The sequence below is a fragment of the Brienomyrus brachyistius genome, chromosome 1 (assembly GCF_023856365.1).
Source record: "Brienomyrus brachyistius isolate T26 chromosome 1, BBRACH_0.4, whole genome shotgun sequence".
NCBI lineage: Eukaryota > Metazoa > Chordata > Actinopteri > Osteoglossiformes > Mormyridae > Brienomyrus > Brienomyrus brachyistius.
In genome coordinates this window covers 20,639,873-20,664,649 of record NC_064533.1, presented here as the reverse complement: position 1 = coordinate 20,664,649, position 24,777 = coordinate 20,639,873, and the positions used below count along the sequence as shown (strand labels likewise).

At 42.8% G+C, this 24,777-nt stretch overlaps 2 protein-coding genes across 3 annotated transcripts in view; one reads left to right on the top strand and one right to left on the bottom strand.

Moving 5' to 3' along the window:
- On the bottom strand, window positions 1-24,682 carry mylk4b (myosin light chain kinase family, member 4b). 2 transcript variants are annotated; one of them, XM_049015919.1, is made up of 14 exons: window positions 24,397-24,682; window positions 11,816-11,912; window positions 10,181-10,622; window positions 9,407-9,600; window positions 8,614-8,719; window positions 7,949-8,042; window positions 7,109-7,218; window positions 6,656-6,797; window positions 6,472-6,542; window positions 6,076-6,204; window positions 5,278-5,430; window positions 4,544-4,622; window positions 4,395-4,446; window positions 1-2,846 (listed from the first exon to the last, which is right to left on the bottom strand). In XM_049015919.1, exons 1-13 carry the CDS (start codon window positions 24,532-24,534, stop codon window positions 4,399-4,401), a joined length of 1,803 nt encoding a protein of 600 aa, XP_048871876.1. In that variant the 5' UTR covers window positions 24,535-24,682; the 3' UTR covers window positions 1-2,846; window positions 4,395-4,398. The 2 variants fall into 2 exon arrangements, with proteins under 2 accessions (XP_048871876.1, XP_048871875.1); XM_049015918.1 differs by lacking the exon at window positions 24,397-24,682 and adding an exon at window positions 15,458-16,406.
- Window positions 6,450-24,777, top strand: part of ppp1r42 (protein phosphatase 1, regulatory subunit 42) — a 55,151-nt gene continuing 36,823 nt past the window's right edge. The window contains exon 1 of the mRNA XM_049015934.1: window positions 6,450-6,460. The gene's annotated coding sequence lies outside the window, so the exon portion shown is untranslated. The remainder of the gene's footprint in view (window positions 6,461-24,777) is intronic.

Sequence of the window (24,777 nt, the reverse complement as noted above, 5' to 3'; positions counted from 1 at the left end):
TTTAGTTCCTTATGAATTATATTTGTTAATATTACCTTTATTATTGTAAAATATTAAGTATCGCTTTGTCAGGCCACAAATGCAATTTCAGAAGAAAGCAGACACTGAAAGATAAATTATAAACGTAATTTAAAATCATTTGCAAATTACTGAGCCTTTAAACTCAAACGTCCAGGAGACAAACCACACAAGAAAGAAATCAAACAAGCACAGGAAAAAAGAAATAGCACGGATGCAGATTTATCGAATTTAGTCTAGAAATCAAACATAGGCAAACAGGTCACAACTTCTAAACTGATAAAGCAGGAAACTTCCTTAAACCAGAATTGCGCTATATTAATGTAAATAGGTAGTGTAAAGCCTTCGTGGAAGGTGAGGAAACAAATTCAAAAATTGGACACATAATCTGCCGTCTGGAATCGGAGAAACAAGAAACGGGATTCGACGGGCAAAAAGTAACACGTAGCGATAGAACCTTAAAAGCTGGGAAGTCAAACTACAATCCTGAATCTTGACCTAAGTAGCAACAGAGGCTAACAGGAGGAGGGTACCATTGATATTAAAACTGCATTCAAACGCACTACTTTCAAAGGCACATTCGCGGGGACAGGCCGCCACACACAGGTGTCATTCGTGTTTTAGCTTTTCTGTGGTCTGTGTGCATGTTTATTTAGCAGCAGCAGCAACACAACAACATTTCCAGTGATGTTGCCAATGTTGCAGGACATGAGAATGACATTTATAACATGCATCTTGTCAGATGGGGAGACCCCAGGATGATCCCTGTGCTCAACAAGGAAGCTTCAGTGTCACATTTGGCAGCTCGGCCTGTAAAGGGAGCCTGTAAGGTATGACCATGTCATAACCTAATCCCACAATGTGAGTCTCACCCAACATTTCAGAGTCCCTCCCTTTTGAAGTAGAAGTTTCACTGGCCCCAGAGAAAGTCATCAAACATTTACAAGCGAAAGCTGAAGATAGTTACAATGAAATACTAAGTGTCAAATTTGCAATTATCACACATTCACATTTTAGGAAATCTTCCTTCACAAACCCAGTAGCAGTCAAAGCACATGTGGCTCCCTATGCAAGCATCACCGCTGGCATTGCCTATCTGAGACAAAGTGAAATCAGCTTGTAGGACGGTGCCCCCTCAAATATCGCCTAAATGGTTCACTGGCACTGCGTAAGCCAATTTCTGGGGCAGACACTCAGTTCAGCCCATTCTTAGACAATATTAACACATCCAATCTGACAGCACATAACATCAACAGTGCTGAAGCAGTAAGTGAGAGACAGGAGTCAAAGGACTGGGTTTGTGCTGACAGTGATCAGGGTGTCACTATGAATGAATTGTCCTCTAGGGAGACTCCTTACTTACACAAATCACGCTCCTGAAGTAAGAAGTTAACCTTGCATTTCAATGGGAGAGAAAATCTAACACAAAGACGAAGATAATAATGAATTCCTCTGCAATGCTAGTGAAGGTGAAATCAAAAAGTCTTCAAGTATTCTAGAAACTATGTCTGTCTTAACTGGTTAATTTTTTATGAGCTTTAAAATATTTAAGCATTTTAAGACAAAGTTAACGAAGTTTCCCAAATAAAATATTACTCCATCTTTCATGAAGTTAAAGGGAAATACCAAATATGTCTTGAAATCAAATCGCAGATATAAACAAATGACAATGTCTGATGATTTGTTAATTATATTAAAATTTCTAACAGGGCTCATAAAAGCGACACAATGGCAAAGTTTGGTAAGACTACATTTTTTAAATGTATAAAACAGAAAAAAACCCCATTTAGTGTATGGTATAGATTGAAAGGTTAAAAAATAAAAAAAAATCATTTTAAATTACACATACAGCATTCAGTTAGATCAATACAGCTCTGTGTTCTTAAAGAATTACTTATGTTTACTATGATATGCACATGTTACTTAAAAACAAATTGGATTGCACTCGTTTGTTGAAATAAGCACTAAAAACATGTAATGCAATTTATTTACATTGACCATTAAAAGAAAAAATTTTATACCCATTTATTAACCTAAGAATTCAAAACCAAAGGAAATGATGTCAAAATCAGTAATGTCAATGTACTACTTAGAAATTACACACAACTCTTGAAATGACCAAAAATGTAATTAATTACATAATAATACATACATGTAATTATTTTTTTAGGCAGATTACACACTTTAAATTCCCCAGTCTGATGTACTAATTCAAACCCAGAGAATCAAGGGTATTCTGCTCACAAGTAATGGCAGACATTGTTGCAGGCGCAATTCAGAGGAAATCAGATAATTATTTCTGAAAAAAAAAACTAATTCGGGACTACATTCCTACGCTTTAAACATAAGACTCAAAACCGAAAGCATGGGCCGATATGGACAAAAATCATCTGCTAAATAAATAAATGCAAATAAATAAATGAACAAATGAACTGGGCTAAACACTGATCAAGAAAACACATCTCCATATGGTACACGTGCTCAAATCACCAGGTACAGCATTGCTGTGCGACTAGCTGTTTAAGTATAATATTTGCTTATAGACCTGCATGTTTAAAAATCAGTGACATTTTTTGAGATACTTGAGTGGTTTGTAGCTGTTTTTGCATCATAACGAGGGAGGGGGACTCATCAGTAAATTATGATGCGTCGAATGCCATTTAGCTGGGATAAGCACCTTTGCTGTGGTGGAACTGCACCAAAGACCAGCTGGCCTAGATGGGCCCATGATGGTGCATGGCGGAGAGGCAGGTGTGTTTGGGTACAGTGGTGTTGGTCCAGGGGGCTGGGCCCATGTGATTACAGGGCCGGCGATTTGTAGTCCTACTCTGAAGGAGACCGAGACAGAGAGAAAATAGGTAAATCCTTTGGGCACACGGACAGCTTACAAAAAAATGCTTACTCTTCAACAAGTATAATAGGAATAAATTGTAAATTTAAATAATGGTTAAGTGCAATATTATGAGGTTATCTGCAATATAAGAAACAAACAGGAAGCACAGAGTGAATGATTGTGACAAGAAATATGACACTATTTATAATTTACCTACCACTTTTATCCAAAGCAACTTGCAAAGAAGGTTAACGTTACGTGCGCTATATGATTTGGATACACAACCTTTGCATTAACAGTGTTCTACTTGTTGAGCTACAGGAACAGTAATTGACTAGATTTATAGCATTTGTATAAAATTTAGCTGCAATTGAAGGCGAAGTTCTGCTAATTCGCTAACCACTAATTAGCAAAGTTAACTTTTTCGTCAAAGGATTAGCATTTCATGCTAACTTTGAAAACCATTATTGGACCAATTAGCTAAATATAGTTCCGTTTTTAGTAATTCAAGAGCGAAAGAGAGAGCACCTGAAAACGACTGTGCTTTAATGTTCTATTATCTTATCAATATTATATAATTACAGCCTACATTTGGGTTTTCTACTCTAAGTATACAGTGCACATGTAGCCTCCACTATCAACTTTAATAAATACAATTGGGAAAATGGTTAAAATAATTTATATAATTTAGATTTCTTCGTGTCTATGATGTGTAGCATAGAAACTATGGCGAAAGATGTCAGTTATACAATTTTGCTAGTAGGATGTCAGTATGACTATCGACATATCTTGTTAATTGTCTATTTTTGCTCAAAACCGTTTACTGCATGCGTGACAGAAAAGCGCCAGTCCGACTCTAGATAACGCGCCACTGCCGCGAGGCGTGAGTCACGCCTGAAACACGCATGTCATGTAGACCGTGTGCTGCTCTAACCTGAGAACATGGGCGCCGAAAGGAAAATTAACAGGTTTCGCAGCTGCTATGCAATCCGGTGTGTCCCGGACCTTACAGAGGCAAAGTACGTTACTATAATAACGGTCAGTTTACTAAGTCTACAAGTTTACAGTAAATCAACCGTATGTTGGTTGTTGACTGCAAACAAATTTTAATTTCATTTGTTCATTTAATTATTTGTGTGAACCTTGATCATCATTTGATCTTGGTATGCTACACTGTTCTGGAACGGTATATGTCTAAGCGACAACATATTAAAATTACGGCTCTCTAGGTATGTTCTTAATAAAAGTTAGTGGCTAGTGACTGTCGTTAGCTGTTTTGCTTTTCAAAATTTTTTAGCAGTTTAGCTTTATCGAATTAGATGTTGGAGTTAGCAGATTAGCAGTTATCGAAGCTAACTTTTTGGTTAGCTGTGCCCACTGTTTATTTGTACCTGGCTGGATGCTAAGCACACTTCATTGGTTCTGTACCTGTACTCAGTACAATAACAATAAAGTTGAATCTCATGTAATGTAATCTAATCATCTTTATAGTGTCACTGGACTGTGTTGCTGTTTAAACACTTTATGAGACACCGTAGCAAACCTGATCAGCTGTTCCCAGAAGGAGGTGCATGGGATGAATGGCACTTGTTTTTCTGGAGGGAAAAGTGGAGTTAGTTTCAGCGAGCAGGTCAGCCACTGTAAGCATGCTTTTCCCACAGGAGCGTAAGGGCGCAGAGCAGGTACGCATACCTTTTTGTGCAGGTGATAGTGCAGCTTGCGGTCTGACAGCCAGGGGTGCCTCAGGGCCTCTGCTGCACTCATCCTCCAGCTATGAGGTCAGATAAATAGACATGGGCCACCATGCCAAGCCTGGACCTTCAGGAGACTCACAACTGAGCCTGAGGAGACTGAGCTGTATCCTTAATTATTTTTCTGTGGTATGGTCCATTTGTTATTTCATACCAGGGGTGTCCAATCTTATCCGCGAAGGGCCGGTGTGCATGCAGGTTTTTGGGGTAACCTGTAAGTCAGCTGTTCAAGCCCAGGTGTGAGGACTCATCAGTCCTCTAATTAGTAATCTAATTAGGGAGGTGCAGTGAAAGCCCGCCTACACACCGGCCCTTTGCGGATACGATTGGACACCCCTGTTTCATACCGTGGTCCCACTACACAAATTCATAACTTATTTGTTTATTCATTCTTATAATTCACTGCTTTGCCTGCACTGTCTTGTCTTGCATTGCACACTATTTGACCAATCTCATGAAGCCCCATCCTCAACTGCAGTGCAAGAATTTCATTGTGTTACAGGGTGAGTGGCGGTGAAACTTGGACCTTGGACTTGCTAGCGACATACAAATTAGCAAAGTCCCAGCTGCTTTGGTCACAGTCACCGAATAACATAGCTGTGGCCTCCACTGCAGGTCTGAAGGTGACCATGTTCATCACTGGAGCCATTTAAGGCCAGTGCCCATAAGACTTACCTCTTGCTCTTGACTAGGAGCCTGGTGATGAAATCTTTGGCCTCGTCAGAGATATCCATAAACTCCTCATCCTCAAAGGTCCACTTGCAGGAGAGGATGTTGTTCAGTGTCTCATTGTCATCCTCTCCAAGGAAGGGCGACAGTCCGCTGAGCCTGCCAGCAGGTGGCAACATTGGAGAAGGAGCTCTACAATGTCACTGTGCTGAAAGACCTGCATCACTATATGTAAAGTCTCTCTGCTCCAGGTTGTCCATTTCAATAGCCTTGTATAAACGAATGAACCAATAGCCTTGTATAAACGAATAAACCAATAGCCTTGTATAAATGAATGAACCAATAGCCTTATATAAACGAATAAACCAATAGCCTTGTATAAACGAATGAACCAATAGCCTTGTATAAAAAAGGCACCACTTTACAATAAGACTCCATTTTGCCACTTATAAATTGTAGTAACTCATTAATAAAACACCGTATGACAATGTTTATAAATGTCTGTTAACGACTTACGAAGTCTTACAACCTAATTGGTAACCTGATTATAAACCATTCATAAACCCTTCATAAGGGTAGTCTTATGGTAAAGTGGTACCTAAACCAATGAACCAATAGCCTTGGTTTGTGTCAGGTCACGACTATCAAATGTCAGAGTACAGTGTTCTGTATGCACTCAAAATGGGTTATTAAGAGTTAGTGAATAAAGCTTTGGAATATCATGGATTCACTGTCCCCTCAATGTGTCTGTGTGTCCCCCAATCATGGTTCATGTCAGTGGGCACCCCCAGCTGCATCACTCACAGCATATAGGTAATGACTCCCAGGCTCCACGTGTCTGTGGGGAATGACACAAACTCGTAGTTGATCACCTCTGGGGCCAGGAACTCTGGTGTGCCAAAGTTAATCCGCAGCTTCTCCCTGGGTTTATACCTGAATTGGGCAGCAGGGGAGGATTCAGTGAAGATTCAGACCTTAAAGTACATCTGTGCGAAAGAGTAACACTCGTTTAAATGAAGAAGATACTTATTTAACTCACATAATTATGATGACCAGTTACCTGCTATATCAAACACACAATATTCAACTGGGATATGTGCTGATCCAAATAATGTAGGACATCCAGTTAAATTAAGTAAATACTGCTCTGAAAAACATTAGCAGTAACAACCAAAAGGGGACATAAGAGGTATCATTCACCTCCTTGCCAGCCCGAAGTCGATGATCTTTATTTTGTTGGTTTCTCTGCTCACACACAGGATGTTCTCAGGCTGCAAAAGCAAACGGAGTTTAATCAATCCAAGGGGAGTGATACACGCTGTAAAGACAGGCCATGACAGTGTTTCTCAGACTTAGTTCTCTGGTGTGGAGTGTGGCACCTCACCTTCAGGTCCAGGTGCAGAATGTACCTCTGGTGCATGTACTGCAAGCCCTCACTGATCTGTCTGATGAAGAGCACCGTGTCCAGCTCTGTGAGCTTGTAGTTCTCGTCAATGATGCGGTCAAACAGTTCACCTCCAGCCACACTGCAGCAACAAGGATAAAGCATCATGCCACCCAGCACGGAGACCTGATCATCACCCATGTAATAAGCTAATAATGCACTTTTTTCAGTTACAAGAGGAGGTTACCTTTCTGACAAAGCTAACTAAAGAAATGAAACAGGGCTGGTAACATTGCACATGGGATGACCCTCACTAGATGGCACTGTGGAAATGACAAGTATATTTTTGTGCCACAGATTAGGCCCACCTGATGTCATAAAGCTGAGGGATATAACGACTTATTCGGTAAAAATTGAAGTAAATTTATTTGCACCAATAAATAGGATCCTTACTACTCCATGACTAAGATGATGTCATATCTTGACTCATAAGCTGCGTAGAGCTGGATCAGATTGGCGTGGCTGAGCTGGTTCATGACCTGTATCTCATTCTTCACCACCTCCTGTGAACAGAAAACTCACAGTTAAGGCCCATTTGCACTCCTGCATTGCTCACGCCGTGGCCTACGCAAGTCGCCTATGCCGTTGTGAGCATTTATACTTGTGCACCCGGTGTGTGCTGCATCACTCTGCAATTACACCAAAATGCTAGTTCGCTGAGTATGGGGTGTTTACTAAAACATTTTTACTTTATTATAGGAAACAAAACTTGCCAAGCGCTGCAATTTTAATGACTGGTCCATTTCAGGATTATGTAGTATACATGTAAAATTCAGTATTCATAACTTCTTTTTTTGCTTTATAAATATTGCAATAGAATCTACGCTATAGGTATGGCCAGAGGTGGAGATTTCAGATCCAGAGAGTATAAATCCAATCCAAGATTTTGGTTTCAATTAACTAGTTGAGTACTCTGTGACTGTGACTCTTTATACTCAAATGGTTGGTTGAGCGAAATCTTGGTCTGGATTTGTACTCTGGACCTGAAATCTCCACCTCTGGCCATATCTACAGTGTAGATTCTATGCAGAAGTATAAATCAGCCTTTAGTTGGATGGATGGAGGTGATGGATGGAGGTGATGCACATTCAAACAGTCTGCGATGATACAGACCATTTAAACATGTTTGATTTTTTTTTAAATGTTATCCAGGCATGGTCACATGTGTGGCCGCATATGGTCATGTGTGTGGTCATGTGACGATTCTGACACAAGCAGAATGACAAAGCTTACCTTCTCTTTTTGAGTTCTTGCCTTGATGATCTTGGCAGCCAAGGTGAGACCGGATGAGTTTTCAACACATTTGTGAACCTGACCAAACCGACCCCTGTGAATAAAAGTGCAGAATCAAGTACATATTAAGTTCTCATGAGACGTCGGCCATCCCCTCCATACACAAAAACACTGACATCTAGCGATGGTTTACTGCTTTTCACCTTGATTCACACAAACTAACTCAACCTAAATATGTATAAAATTCTTTCAAGGCATTCCAATTGTGTCAGACAAAACAGACAGCTAATGCGAGACATTTTTTCATAAACGGCCACCTGCCCTTGAATGTGAGAAAAGTAATCTAAAAGCCCCCCGAAAGAAGGAACTGCAGACGTTTAAATGAAGAAGAGGCTGGCGGCTTCTCTTTGAAGAAATAGATTATCACTGGCTGATTATCTCTAAGTCAGCATGGGGTATGGTTTCACAGACCGTATGGTGGTGGGGGGTCAGTATATAAATAAACAACCTTTACTCTGGACTTACCCACCATGGGAAAGGATACTTGTCTGTATTGGGATTAAGATTCCCTTCCCACATCCCTCCCCCTCATCCAAAACTGATGTCCCTTTTCATACATTGTGTCCTGGAGATTTGGTTCCACTGACATAACAAAAGCTTCTCACCCTCCCAGGATCTCCTCCCGGTTTACGGTGTAGAAGTTGGAGATTTGGTTGTGCTTGGCCGACACGATCCGGTGATCGAAGGGGGCAGGTGGTGGGGGGCTGCAGTCTGAAAGGTATCCAGAAAGGAGGAGTGAGATGGACGGGAAGATAAGAAACAATAGCTTCAGCCAGCTAGGGAACATTTTAAGTGATGAGGTACAAAGCATGCTTATATATACATGCCGTACAAAGTTTAACCATATATGACCAAAATGAGACTCAACCCACGATTTGAAACAGACAGGGCAGATCTGTAACTCATGACTCAAAGTTCACATGAAGGACACTGTAGAAATTTGTGGTCACTGCTCAGTTGGAGCAATGACAGTTCTGAAGCCGCAAGCAGTACACCACACTACATTAGCATCCGGATGAAACACCATAGTCTCTTTTGCTACTCTGTCCTCACTGGAATGTTTCTGCCAAAACCAGTGGACAGATGTATACACACAGATGTGTGTGAGTCTGATTTGGTTGCATTCTACACATTATACTATTCCTGGTGCTAACTGGACACCAGGGGTGATTTTAGAATTTTGTAAGGTGGGGGGAGAGGCATAAGGGGGGGCATAATTCATACAGAAGACTAACTTTATTATTAGCCAATGATATGTTTTGAATCAGTGAGTGACTGGCAGGAGCATTCTGGGGGCCAATCAGCCTTCACCTAGGGCCAGTGCCCCTGTGGCCCCGCCCCTATATTCTCCTTTGTTGGAGACTTCATAGCCTTTTGTAAAAGGTGCCTGCAGCTCACCAATGATGTACTCCTCTAGTAAGGCCTCGCCATCGTTCTCTTCATCCTCCTTCTGCTCCTCTGCCTCCACCTCGTCTTCCACGGGTTCTGGATCCCTGCTTGTCTCTTCCACGCGACTCTTTTTGTGGGCCTCCTCTTCGCCCAGGAGCCCCGCAGTGACCCTTCTCTTGGGGCCAGCCTCGGGGGCCTCATGGCTGTGGGGCAGGATGCCCGGGTGAGACAGCCTCGCAACACGCCCCAGCTACAGTGCTACAGGCCAGTTTCTATGAAGCTTCCCCTATCAGTGCTTTATATACTTGGCAGTTCATCAGGGTCTAAGGATTTACTTTCCAGAATATAAATGCTCACTTTAAAACATCTTTTGAAAATAAAGTTTCACAACTTCCAAATTCTGTTCTCAAACCTCTTCCCACCCCAATATGCTCTGGAACCTTTTTCTAATGGCAAATACATGTTGACCCATCCACTAGCCCTGATCTAATGACCCCGGTCACCTAGATTCACAGGTCTGTAAGAGGCAGAAATCAATAAACTGCAGGTACAAAGTTTGCCCCAACAATTTTAAGTGCCACTTTCTAAAGATAAAGAGTGTATTTCTGTTGTATTTAAAGATATAGTGTGGCTCTTTAATGTATATGTCAAAGGCTTTGAGCACCCGCCCCTCAAAAAGTCTGCATGGGACCGATGATCTGAGTAGGTTGATGGTTTAAGAACAAGACCTGTGCCTGGGCTATGACTCCTGATGATGCTGGTAAGAGCATGAGAAATACACACCTCTCCAGAGGAAGGGCAACTGGGAGAGGCAGATGTTCGTCGGTGAGCTCAGTCTCTTCTCTCTGAAGTTCATACTCTGTCCCTTCATCCTCCTCCAGAGCCTCTTCCGCATCCTCCTCTTCGTCCTCCACTTCCTCCTCGTGTTCTGACTCAGTGAAGTGCTCCTCGTTCTCTCCTTCCTCATTCACTATGAGGCTGTCCTCCAGCTGTGTGGCCTTGTCCTCCTTGTCCTGCTCCTCCTCTGACGATGACAAAGCACTGCTCTCCTCACTGCTGTCCACGGTTGACTGCGGGATGCTTGGGATAAGGCCGGGCAAGCAGTCACTTCCTTCTGCATCTTGGAGCTCTGGTGTGGCTGGGCGTGCAGACCGCTCTGCATTCTGCTGGTTGAGCTTCTGGATCTCTTCGAGCAAGAGCGCCTTTTTCTTCAGGGATATGGTGTCTGTTGAGGTCCAGACAAAGCACAATGCAGTGTTTGCAACCAGCACAACCACAAGCTTTAAAACTCCGCAAGCAGGTTCATCCAAGATACGTTTAGAACTTTAGACAGACAAAAAAAAATGCAAAAATAGTCAGAATGTTCTACGAGATCTGCTGCTCGTGAGGTCCTTATTTAAACCATTTTGTTGAAAACACACAAAGCCATTCCCAGAAAACAGGGCTTTAAGGGTAATATACAGTACAAGTCTTAGGCATTCAGAGAAAGTTATGTCTAAATGATCTTCCTGTTGGTCTGAAAGGGGTGGCACGGAGGTATAGTAATTAGCACTGTTCTCTCACACCTCTGGGAGCAGGGTTCAAGTCTGGCGTTGCTCCATGTGTATGGAGTTTGCATGTTCTCCCTGTCTCCTGCAGGTACTCTAATTCCTAATCAATCACCTCATTGAGTTATATTACTAATTAAGTTAATTAATTATGAGAGCTGGCAGTGAAATTTAATTAATAAATGGAATTGCTGGGGTGCCCCTGAGGAGAGTCTTGGTGTTCTTCTAGCCATCCAACAAGATATCAGTTTTTGGAAAATAGTAGAAATTCTTGTTTTTTTTTTTTTTATCGTATTACTGTTAATGGGTGGAATGGTGGCTCTGAGGCTACGGATCTGTCCCAGCAATCAGAAGGTTGCTGGTTTGCCAGGAGTGTTTCCTCTCTGTTGGACCCTTGAGCAAAGCCCTTAACCTGCAATTTCTTCATCCTGGGCTAGATGTTAACCTACATCCAGCCCTGCAAGCAGGTCCTCCAACTTGCAGGGAAAGTTTGGGGGTTGGTGGCAGAATTGGGACTCCAGCGACTGGAAAAGACTCACACTGTTCCATTCCATTTGAACTAGTGTGGTGCTGAGGTATCACCCCCTGCACGGCTGCCCTTGGGTTCTCATCCCTGAGCTGGTTTGACATGTGGTGGGTGCGGCAACACGCTAAATCAGCACACGCTCCTTGCCTCTCTCCTCTAACTGCTAATTTGCATATGTTCTAATGTATATTGTGTTTTTTTTCCAGCATATTTACACCTATTCCCAAGAAAAATAGTAATAATTATTTTCTTTGACTGCCTTTGACAGTATTGTACCCTCTGTTGCTATGCTACATGACAATGTCAAGAGAACAGCAGGTCACCAAAACCCATGCTGTGCTGTACCTCCTGCATCCGGAGGCTTCTTCTTCTTCTGGGTCTTCAGACCGTTGAGGCTTGGGCTGAACTTCTCCTTAGCATCCTTGGATTTCTGGGCTTTCAGCTGGGCAACAGAAAAGGTGACAGGTATGGATACAGATACAAGTCTGACGCTGGGTGTTTGTATTGAGAGACAAGGGTAGGCATATAAATTTTGCGGTACTGTAAATAAAACTGTTATCCCAGGCACAATGCACCAGACCAAGGGGAAAGACAGGTTGAATGCTTAACGAGGAATGTCCTCCAGGGGGCGCACTTGCGCAACAGACAACAAAGAACAAGACCAAGTTGTTTGGCTACCATACCTGCAGATACAGATACATTAATATCTGCTATTTATATGAAAAACAGCAGCACTGATAAGTGACTGTCAGAGGATAAACATTGTAGAAAGCAACTTGAACCTAGCTCAAAGCATAATCTGTTATAATCGTTACTGACACCTACTGACAGACTGTATAGTGCAGCTGTGGTGTTTTCCAAACAACTTCTGAGAACCTCAGGAGATTAAGTTACGCCTTGAACCCACTGCACCAGTAACTGCTATGCCATACTCAGGACAGCCTTGACACTCGCTGTATCTCTAAGGTTTAGTCATAACTGCACTTAAGGGTCAATAAAGTCACTCACAATTTACACAAAACCCACAGTGATTATGAAACTGTTACTCGCATAGATAAAAGTGACCGACTGATTAATTGAGCTATCAGGACTTCCCATATTGGTCACAGCACCAGTGACTAAACAACTAATATGTTCAGGTGTTAGGTTAAGTTCAGCTGTTGGTTTACTTATATACTGCATGGCCACAAGGGCACAATGCTGTCTCCATGCTCCAAGAATAGCACTCTCTGCCAGAGATGAATGTGAGCTGTCAGGTATTTTAAAAGACCCATGGGTCATATACGTTTTGTTTTGTTTTCGTTGCACTTCCTGCAAAGCAGTTATCAGAAATGGCTGCTGTCTGAGCTGAAACCAAATAGCAGTGCAGAAAAGCCCCCCCACAGAAAAATATACATATGTGAGTAGCAGAGTGTCAAGCCTGAAAACCCGAGCAGCCTGTGATTGGTAGCTAGGCCCCCCTCGGTGATAACGCAGCATATGCACCAGGTAACAACAAGTCTTAGGAGCCAGTGGGTTACTAGGCAGTAGGCTTCATACAGGAATGGGAGGGGGGGGGCAGCCCTGTCCCCAGCTTACTGCATCCTGCTCTACTTGTTTGCCAGAACATGAGAGTAACTGTCACCTCAGACAGATACCTTCACAGCCAGCTAAGCATGCCTTCCATTTGCCAAATGGATCTGTTATCGGTAGCTGACTGCCTGTTTGAACACACTGTTCTGATATTTTCATTAGGGTGTCAAGTAAAAACTGCTTTTGCTCTAAATATTCCCTAACACTGATATTATGAATAATTTCATATAATTGAGATGTAATCACAAAAATAATACCAAAATATAGCCACATGCGGCGATTATTGGGGTCCAACCACATGCATGAATAGACGCCACATTTACCATCAGATGTTCCATCAGAATCTCTGTAAATGAATGTGTATTAGGTATGGAAGCATTTTGTGTTTGTATGGCTTTATAATATCTACATTACCATATAAGGGCTTTTGGACTATGGGTGTTATTGCACCACCAGAAACTCAACTGACGTCTTTTTTGTGACTTGAGTAGAGGAAGAAATATTGTACCGTTACACCAAATTTCATGATTCTCAGTCATTTACAAGGGTAATTATAGCCTGCTGAAATTTGATTGGCTGTTGTCAGCCATGCTTGACAAGTAGATCAACTTCTGTTATATGATTTGTTGGAACATCTGGCCACAAACACGCACACAATATGTAGCCGTTTTGGACCCCACCCATTTACTGTATGATAATGTTGCTGTCTCACTTATCTCTGTACCTCAACTGTATACCATGTAATCCATCACACCGTGCAATATGGCTGTTCTTGATCATTTCCTGCATTCTCAACTGAGGTTTTCCCAAGTGCAATATATTTATCTCATGTGCAATAGTTCATGTGCATTATGCCCCCTATACTATTTTATTATGTACTGTATTGCTATATGTTACTTATATCATTTTGTCCCCTCCTACTCCTTAAACTTTCTTTACTGAGGCTTCTGTAGGAAGACCCAAACATGATCTCATTGTACTCATGCAGTGACAAGAAAGAGCTTATCTTTTTATATCCAATGGTTTCTGACTTATAAGTTATTTTGAGTTATGGCGCCCCCTATTGGGTGACTTATGAAATTTGGAGAGCAGCCTAGGATTGTCATATCAACTAGACTTAGTAAGTTTATTGAGAAATAGATGTTCCTTTGATGAGAAATAGCTCATTAAGTACAAACAGTTCATATCCAGGAAATTAATTTGTCTTTACAGTGATCAAAATCCTGTGGATAAATTTTTGTCAACAATGTCTAAAGATGTTGTACTTCTAATTTTGTGTGAATCAGACGAATGGCTTAGGGCGAGTTTGAAAAAGTAAATTTTACGTTCAAAATTACGCAAATCAGGAAAAAAATATAAGTAGGTGGAGCTACATAGTAAACTTTTTTGACATGAGCCAGGGAATGTCTATAAAAAAAGAATTTTGTTTCTTTGACTCTGTTCTGGAGATATAGATCCAAAGGTCCAACACTGAGATGCAGCACCACCAACAGGCTGATGGGTATGATTTTGCTTGCCTGAGCAATAGAGGCAATTCTGCAGCACTCCACCAAATGTGGTATTTCTGCACCTTACGATCTGTGCTGCCGTATCGTTTTAGCGCAGAAGAAGAAGAAGCGAAATCCTAGCAAATATAATAAGGTACCAGCACTGTGAGCTTGGACCCCAAATTAGCAATAAACAAAGAGATGAGAATAATGGTTTAAAACCTGGTTATGTATGAATATTTTGTATATAAAAAGGAAAGATTAATACATTTACAGTATATTGAATACACACTAAACTAATCCATCCATCCATCCATCCATCCATGTATCCATCCCTCCCTCTATAAATCCATCCATTTAACTTCAGAAGCTCATGCAGTAATGAGGTCTAGCAAAAAAAAAAAACACAATTAAAATAAAATAGAATAAAATACAAAATAAATACACAATTTGTTAACTTTTAATTTAAAAGTACATCTGCTTTTATTCATTTATATGATGGCACATTTTCAGGATCACATGGCCACCTCTTTGTTCCGAAATCTGAACTCTTCTGTGACTAAACCATCATATAGCCTGTTATTACTCACTGGAAAAATACGACAGCGGGCAGGATTACTATGCACTGCCAATAGCTGCCCAGTTTAACTCAACTGTCACAGCTGGGATAATATTCTCCACTGTGTTAAGCAGATTGTTGATGGTAATCAGAGACATGATATGACAGAATCATCCACTCATCTCCTGCACTGGTTACTTTGTGTCAGCCATAAAAGAGACACTAGAGGTAGCTGAAGCTGTTCGAATATTACAGGTATACAGGTATGTGGTAATAAACTTACTGCAAATTTTGTGGACAATGTACAAACCATGATCAAAGAATAAGCCGTGTTGTTACCGAATTCCCAGCACGTCTGATGTGACCCACCTTATTGGACCTTTTGTTGGTTGATTGGGGTTTTCTGACAGCATGTTTGACCTTAGTATTTACAGTGTTTTTCCCTTTAACGCTTGATGTCGGAGAGGCCTTGCCAATGCAGATTACTTCACTGAGCTTGGAGGTCTTAGCTCCTAGGAAGCCAATCACTTGCTGAAGGCCAATAACCAGCTTCTCCACCCCTTCCAGCTTCCTGGTTTGCTGCTCTGTCCTCTGGTTGACAGTGGACATGATGTTGGTCATTTCTTGACACATCTCTTTTACATCAGAAGGACTCTCAGTCTCAGTCTTCTCCTGCTGACAGACCTCTTCCTTGACTACCTTGAGTATCTCTACCTCCTTCTCAATGCCACCAATGTTCTGGGACATGCCATCCAGCCTGTGAAGGACCTTCTCCTGGACCTTGAGAAGCCAGTCCATTTTTTCACTGAGGCACTTGATCCAGGTTTCAATGAGATTCTGACTTTGCACCTGTGGCTTCTCAGACTCCATGGCTGTCTTTGCAAGAGGAGGTTTGTGGCCCTGCAAGGGATTTGGGTCGTAGACCTTTGCCAAGGAATTGACCAGAGGCAAGCTCATGGTGTTGAGGGTCTTGACAAGGAGAAATTGTGGAGGATTCTCTGCTGGAAACACTTCAACGGATCTCACAAAATCATTTATTCATTCCCTTCTACTTCATCAAAAAGCGTTCACTCCGTAAGAAAACAACAATCAGAGAATGCAAGATGCATGAAGTTATAAGTCCCAAAAATGAACAAAACAACAAAATCAGGCCTGAGGCAACAGAAATGGCAAGCAATCAATGAAAAGTCACCAGAGAAATGAGTTTGAAATGAGTTTGAGCTGCACTAAGATCTTACAGTTAGTCACTCGTTCTTCGTCCAGTGCAACCGGATCCAACTATAAGAACTACCCCCCCCCTCCCCCCCCAACCATACACTCCCAACGTCCCTGTCTCATTTACACCAGAGGATCAGCGAATGAGTGACTGTGGCTCCCTGAACCTCAGGACTAGTGTGTGTGTGTGTGTGTGTGTGTGTGTGTGTGGGGGGGGGGCTTCTGTTCTGGGTGACTGGTGTGATATCTGAGATGCCCAGAATGCCCTGTCCGGCTGCCAGGTGCGCTGGAATTTGGATCATTTACTGCACTTGATCATTGCTAATGTTTCCAAGAGAAAAGGGCTATGACGAAAAATTCCATGGCAAAGATTTTCTCTTTGCTGCAGCTTTGGCTACAGGGGTCTGATCAGTGTGATGAGTTTCCATCATTTCTTGAAAAAAGCAATAAAAACTGCATGTGATATTACAATTAACATTATTGTTAATAAACTTGAGGAAACATATATAAAGTTTTTTTGTCTACATACTTACACATACATTAGATGCATTATTGCATTTCTTTTAGAATTTTTACTGTCTAATAAATGTAAAATGTATAACATTATGGATTATCGGACAAAGATTATGATATGGCTGACCAGCATTTTTGTTTCAGCTCTACTGTGAATTGAAAATTGCCTGGCACCACAAAACAAGTAATCAATGATGTATTCACAACTGGCGTCGATTCTGTAAAATGGGCTTTCCCTGAGGCGATTCCGAACGGCAGTATGGGGGACCTTCACGGGGTACATTTCAGCAGATAACAAGGTGCTCGTGTCACCGTGGTACGTAGGGGCTCAGGGCAGAAAGTGCTCTAAAGCCTATGTTTGCCACTAATATTTGCAAAGGAAGATCGGGAAGAATCATATAAGCAATGTGAGTTAAAACTCAAGTGAAAAGCTCCAACCACACATATGGAAAATTTTACGCATTTGGAATTTTGCATAAAAAAATTAAAAAATCACATGGTAAACGTCATGCAGCACATTGAGAAGATGGACAGAATAACCTTCCTGGGAAAACGTTCATACAGGCCTCTAAGCTGGCTTGGAGTCAGACTTCTAGTGAAAACCCATATTATACCACTTTTAGGATATCTGAGATGAATGCATTCTGGGAAGGTGGGGGAGAGTTGTTGAGAAACAGTTAAATGATATGCATGGGGTGTGTTATTGAAATAGTATCCCTACCACATTATCCATATGAAACCTATGCAAAGGGATGCAAATATGAAAGTGACCTGTGTCACCTGACTCTCTGTATTGAGTGACGGACGTCCTGATTTGTCGCAGATGGCAAATCCCGGCCACCCATCGCGGCTCGCCTGTGCCCATTGGATGGTTTGGAAAAGAGGCCACCACCACGGCCGGGGCTTGCAGCAACATGGGTGCTATTTTGGAAATGAGCATTTGCACAATGCCGGCCAGTGACAGGTGACAAGGACAGGATTAGAAACAAATAAGGACAGGGTGGCCAGAGACTTGCTGCACCTGTCCCCCTTGGGGGCTGATGGGTAGCAAGACTCTGGGGGTGGGGGGCACATCAGTTATTCTGCAGCCCCTTTTGCCTATCAGGAGAAAGCCAACTTGCATGTCACCAAAACAAATGGACCACATTTACCCAGGGTAGATGGATAAACAGTGCATCACATACTTTTTCCACCTTCTAGAACATTCTGACACTGGACAACTTCATCATGGCCTAATTGCAGGACATATGATAGCGGCAATGCAGAGATGTGCCAAATATCTCAGTCCCAAAATGCTGCTTGTCGGCCACAGGATGTTTAGGTGGGAGATGTGTGGCTCAGTAGGTTGGGCCTACTGTGTTTGGGAACAAAGGGTCGTGGGTTCAAATCCCAAAGTTGATAGTGTAATTTCACCATCATCCCCATGAGGAAAGGCCCTTACCCTTGCTCCAGAGATTGCATGACCATGCTTTCTTAAAAAAAAATGAACAAAAGCAGCTGCTAAATAAATCATCACAGTATATATGCAACCATCCACCCTCTAAACATTTCTAAAAATTCCATACACATAGAATGGAGGTAGGACCCCTAAGCCTGGAGGACAGCATCACACACTGAGCTGTTGTGCCAAAAGAAACTCCTCAGGATATTCAAAATGCTCTTTAAAATCCCCCTGGATGTCTGAGCTCAATTCTCTCCCCATCTCCAGGCAAATCTGCGGAAACGTGAGACCGGAATATGAAGTGAAGCTGTTGCATCCCTAAATAGTTGAAAACTGGCTCATGTACTTCACCAAAACAACCCCCCCCCCCCCAAAAAAAAAAAAAATAGAAACAATTATTATTACTCATCTCTATGCTTGAAGTTTCATTCTGAAGGTCGTGCTTTAGACCTTCTGGTCACATATGACATTTGCAAATTTGAGGAGTTTAAAAAAGAGAGGGTGAAATGGCCACGCATGCTGACACTAAGACAAAAAAGGCCACACAAAGTGACAGACACGGGTCCGGCAGTGTCATGGGTCACGCAAGAGGTCACACAAGAGGTCATACAAGAGGTCATACAAGAGGTCACGTGGGCCTGCATGACCATGGGACAGTCAACCAAAAAAAGATCCAGAATTTTTCATATATTGTAAACTCCATCCACAGCATTTCCCTTAATTGCTTAATCCTGCACTGGAATTTTCACAAGAAACTTGAAGCAAAGTTCTTTAAAAAAAAAAAAAAAAAAAAAAAGCTGCTATGGGGAGAAGTGAAAATCATTACTTGGACTTTTTCGATGCAGGCGCCCCCTGTCTAAGTCAGCGCCCCCTCAGAGGATGTCACCTATGTTGCCTAATGAGCTATACAGCTGTCAGTAACACAGCTCTGTAATTATACATGTGTAGACTTAAATGTGACTACAGCAGATAAGGACATGCTGTCTCAGTGGCTGCTGCCTGAGGGAGGTTGATGCGAAACACTAGAGCAGCAGACTGGATCTAATCTCTTGGTGGCGCTGGAGAGAACTGCAGAGGCCCCGGTAACAGCAGGACAAGAACGTGCATGGCGGCTGAAATCCCGCTGACAGCTTGTCACACAGGGTCTCCTGCCTGCTCCTCAACCAAATGCACTGACCAATCCTGCCCTGAGAAGACCTCAAATTCATCAGTCCAAAAATGACTCACACTTACAGGCTCACAAAACCCAGCACACTTCTACCTCTTTACCTCCACTTATTTCATTAATTAACTGAGTGACTGAGAACATAAATAATCTCGTCTATCTGGATGCCATAAACAGACTTCAGTATAATTCATTTCATTGAATGGATGAGGGTATAGCAAATGGATGGATGGCATGATGGGTGAATGAATGGATGGATGGATGGATGGATGGATGGATGGACAGTTGGATAGATGACTGTCTTTCTTTGAGAAGGACAGTCTTGAAAACCCATTACAATAAAGACAGGGGTTTTTAGGCATAATGTTACAACAAGCAACCACCAGGGAATGCTGTAACACAAGCCATCGCAATGAGGACCAGCATCTACATTCAGAACAGATCACATAGTTTTAAAAATTCTGCTGTGAAGTTAGAAATTATGCATAATATGATGTGCACATGGGCACATGGGCTTATCGAGAACAGCGTCTTTCAAGCAATTCTGTTTTCTTTTGTTGCTGAAGTTCAGGTGCATCTTCCATCCTCACTAAGCAGAGTGCAGGTACAGCCTACAATAATAGGTAACCAATCCTACCGAATGACACCTACATGGTACAGAGATAACAATAGCGTCACATTGATGTTTTCTGTACCCATATATATAGTGTTACATTGGAAGGGGGTTAAATTCTGACTCCAAATTCTCCCAATGTTTGTAATCCAAGATCCTGCAAATGCTATTAGCATGTCCATCATAGACCATGTGACCACAGAGCCCTTATTCCAGAGTAATAATAGATGCTGCCAAATAGCAAAAGTCTCCACTGCCTTGTTAGGAATGGAAAAACGGCAGAGAGTAGCATCCATACTGTCCTGATGAGCGTTTCGTGGCCCATGTCATTAATTAGGATTAAGGTCTTAAATCCTCGCCTTCCACAGCCCTCCACATGTGCTGCAGAAGTCACAGACTTCTGGTTCTTGCAGCATGAATGTGACGGGATGTACCAAACTCTGAGCTGCTGGGGGGAGGAGGTTAGCGGCCTTAGAGGCTATGTTTTTATCAGTGGGTGCAGACAGATCGAGGCAGTCAGACCTCCACGTTGTGCATCCTTCAGCCTACTAAAGAGCCAATCAGAAAGCAGCAGCCAGACTGCACGTGCACTCTTATAGAGCCACGTGTCAGAGCAGGAAAAAATATATGGTTGTCAGCCAGTAACAGGGAGGGGTGGAACTATAGTTTTGGCCAATCAGCTCGCAGTCATCCATCAGCTACAAGGACAGGACTCCATCTGAAGGTCCACAGGGTTAGCAGAACTGAGAATCTATTTTGATGTGTCATGTTGTGCTCAGAGAATAGACAGAGTTGCAAAGTGATGGCCAGGAATAGGAACATTGTCTCGGGAGGTTGGGTGATTTGCTAAACGTCCGCTTTGGGTCTGTAAGGCTTCCAGGCTACCTGTTCTGTCGTTTTTAGGCTTTAGCATTTATAATGTTCAGAAACTACAGTTTCTACAACTTGAAATATTGCGCCATTTTTGGAATATCTGTAAGGGCTTACAGGTCTAAAGGTTGAATGAAATTCAAAGTTACTAAACCACAATGCAACCCTCATATAAAATTAAATACCTATTTATTTTGAGAACAGTACTATTTCCACTAAGCTGTGGTTTTACTTCTTCCTGGGTTGCTCAGATCTGGATAATGAGGTCATTCAACTACACACCTGTCCAAGTTTAATAAGTAAAACATTATTGATCATAGTATATACATCATTTAAACCTTCATGGTTGTTGTTGAATATTTTAGAGCTCATATTTTTGGGAGGATTATGTCACTGCTTAGCAAATCCCTACCGCCTATGTCTCCCTCATATTTATGAAATCATACACTGTTACAGTTCAGTTTTAAAGTCGATTCAATTTATTTTTATATAGCGCCTTTCACAATAGTCGCCCCTAGACACTTGACAAGAGTGTGCAAAAATCCACCACTGCATCATTCAAACAAAATGGTGCATGAAACTAGAAAAAGGGAAAGAATTAAAAATATGTTAGGTTTTAACCTCAAGCAGATATTAAACGGAAGCAGTGTGTGACCCACACTGCACACAATCATGGCGCTGCCCGGTCAGACGTCATTCCAGGGGAAGAAACCCAGTTCGGACGTGCCGGCCTCTCGCACAGCAGCTGGGCTTGTTCCCGTGTCACAACGCACTCGTTCTTGCCATTTTTTTTTATTACTCTCCTTAAACATTTTAATAAAGCCAAGTGCTGACAGCTAGTGAAACTGGCCCAGCGAACTGGCGCCTGCATGTGCGTGGTGGCTTGGAGTCTCGTGGCATTGATTCTGCAATGGCGTAACAGGGGAGGGACTGTTATACGAGACAACTAAGGCTGGGGAGGAGGACCGTTGTGTCCTAAAGACAGGTGAGCATCAGTCGGAGCAGCAGTCAGCCAGTTTGGGCCCTGAAGCAGAAGTGCAACTTCACCGTCAGCCAGGTGGAAGCATTTCCCGTTTTCAAAACCAGAAAGTTCATGCTCTCCTATATTCATGTACTTGAACAGACAGGCCGAAAACTATCATGCTGTATGCTGTGTGTCTCAGCAGGTTAGGATGCTGTGCCTGGAAGGTTGTCAGTTCAAATCTCAGGTCAGCAGAATGCGTTTACTGATAAATAAAAACAAAATACATATGAAAATGTTTCAGTGTTACTCCGTCATGGATGCATAAACGCGTTTGCTTTATGATCTGTGTGGATGGGGCTGTTTCTGGCCCAATCAGAGTCCTGTATTCGTGAATGAGTCACCAAGTGAATTAATGAGTGAATTACAGACTGATTGCTGAAAGAGTGGGTGACGGGGGAGGGGGCTAAGGGCCATTGGGAAAGTCTAGAAGCCCAAGGCAGGGGGTGGGTGGGGTGTGTGACTGAGGGAATGAGAGTTCAGCAGTGTTATATAAGCACACTGATGACATAGAGCCATGGGTGCTATCCAAATGGGGGGGGGGGGTGTTAGAACACTTGGCCCAACTGTTATTTTACTTTCATTTTGTTCATGGGTGTAAGGTGGGGGGGATGTCTCCAATGGCATCTCCTAGGGGGTCCGGGGCAGGACTGCCCCCCACCCCCCCTTGATGGGGAATTCCTGATGTGTTTTGTAAAAATGTGCTGTTCAATGTTAGGTGTTTTTGCAGCCATCTCTGATTCACCAGCTTGCCCCTAAATGATTTACACTAAGTGCTTCGCTTGTAAACCACGGATACTGGATCCAAGCTCCTCCCCCGTGCCGGGGATAACTGACCCCATCCGGGACAGCACATTCCCCCAGTCTGCACATTCCTGATCCTGCCTGACGCTCTGATCACGGATGATGGATCCTGTCATAGTGCTCCAACCGCACCATGCAGATGGAGCTGGTGTTAACAGAGAAGCTGGTTCCAAGGTGTTAGCACAAACACGGGTCCAAGAGATGCATGTTTGCCGTGCGTCAGAGGTGGCAGGGTACTGTACACACTGTACAACCCAAATCTCCTTCCTTTGGACATTACCAAAAGCATTACACAGCTCGGGCAGAAGGAAAACCTCACTGACAGCATGGGCAGACTTTAGGAAAGGCAGCGGCACATGATGATGAAGACCGTCCCTTAAAGAAGGAAATTGATTCTTTTTTCAGCTAAAAATACAGGAAAAAACAAGATGTCTGCCTCTTAGTGTTCACACCTTTGTATAAATCTCTTAGACATCACTGGGAGTGGAGGGAGTTTTAGCACAGAGCAGACACAAAGATTCATTGTGTGTGAACGGTACTGAGGTGTTCTGCCCCTAACTAACATAATGGAGCACAAAGGAGCATAAGATGGGTCACGGTGCCATACGCCCACATGCTAACAGCACTGGCGCTACCGCGTCAGCACACAGGTAGCCCAGGGTTCATGGGGCCGAACAGGAAGAGAACATGTGTGCATTCCACATCACTCCGCAAATCAGCTGCAGTGAAGTGCAAAACTTGTAGCTCGCCAAAGGAAATGTACATTTTTGTTTGGAAATGCAACGGTGAAATTCCCCTGGCAACTGTGGGATTTGAACCGGCAGCATTCTGATCCCGGGTGCAAAGTCCTAACCCACTGAGCCATTTGTCGGATACTGGATGTTAAATCCATTAAATCCATTTATCTGAGCAGTAAGCGTATATCTCCGAAGAAATATACACTATTTAACATGAACATACACAAAACTACAAATATACTCGAAAACAATATATACAAAAAAACAACAGTACAATGAAATTAACAAGGATTTCTTCAGTTCTCCAAAAAGTTACTAATCTTACTGGATACTAGTATCTGCAATTGTGAGCTGAGGAAAGGTTTTGAATGCCTAAGCTGTCACACTTTAACATATAGAAAATCATAGTTTCATAACAACATAAACATCATTTAAATATAATTTTTTGGAAGGCCGAAGACTATTCGACAATACCATATATGCCAAAGGTAAACCTGTCTCTTTGTGGAACAGATTAAGCCTTACAGAATCATCACATTTTCCACTATGGGAAAGGCAAGTAGGCAGGTAGTGCTCCATGAGTGAATCTGAAACGTGAAAACGTATGACTTTCAAGTAATATTTATTCTGAAGTCTGGCAAACATAGCACATGCTAAACGGCAAGCTAATGCTAACAGTCATAATAATGCTAACGTCACGGTACTGCTATCAATCTTAATAATGCTAATGCCACAGGAATGCTGACTATGCTAATAAAGTTAGCGCCATGGAAATGCCTGCAGTGCTGTTAACGCTAATGCTGTGGGAACGCTAACACAGAGGAGTACCACAGAAATCCCGGAGCATCATCCAAGGCCAGTCCCAGGCAATTGAGAGCCGTGCTTTTCCTCGGGCAATGGGTCACGGGGTGGGGGGGGGTGGCGCCTACCTGTATTTCAGGTGGAGTGACCTTCTCCCTCGTCTGCTTATCGGTTAGTAAAGTCCAAACCCGACCCCAGAAGAAGGAGGCCACCAAGCAGACACTGCCCACGATCCAGATGTCCTTGTCCATGAGGAATTCCTCCATGTTTCCACGTTTTCCTGCCCTGAGCGTGCTCAGTCCCGTCCTCTGGGTTCACCCGAGGCCCCTGTGTTTGAGGACGCTGGCCTAGCTGGAGGAGGTAGGGGGCGCTGAGGGCTGCCAGGTTTGAGCAAAAGCTAGCTGTTGACGGGCATGCATGCCACAGCCTGATTACGAAAGTGCGAGGCCCCCTAGGGGTGGGGTGGGGGGGGCTGCCTAGTGCTTCTGGTCACACGGTGTCCCCAGCGA

What these genes read in the sequence shown, in the direction of transcription:
- mylk4b (XM_049015918.1), bottom strand. Translation starts at nt 16,045, where the DNA reads ATGAGCTTGCCTCTGGTCAATTCCTTGGCAAAGGTCTACGACCCAAAT. An exon ending in CCAACAAAAGGTCCAATAAG is followed by an intron (nt 11,913 to 15,457) that starts GTGGGTCACATC and finishes TCTGTTGCCCAG; the next exon opens with CTGAAAGCCCAGAAATCCAA. An exon ending in CGGGAGGAGATCCTGGGAGG is followed by an intron (nt 8,043 to 8,613) that starts GTGAGAAGCTTT and finishes TTTTATTCACAG; the next exon opens with GGGTCGGTTTGGTCAGGTTC.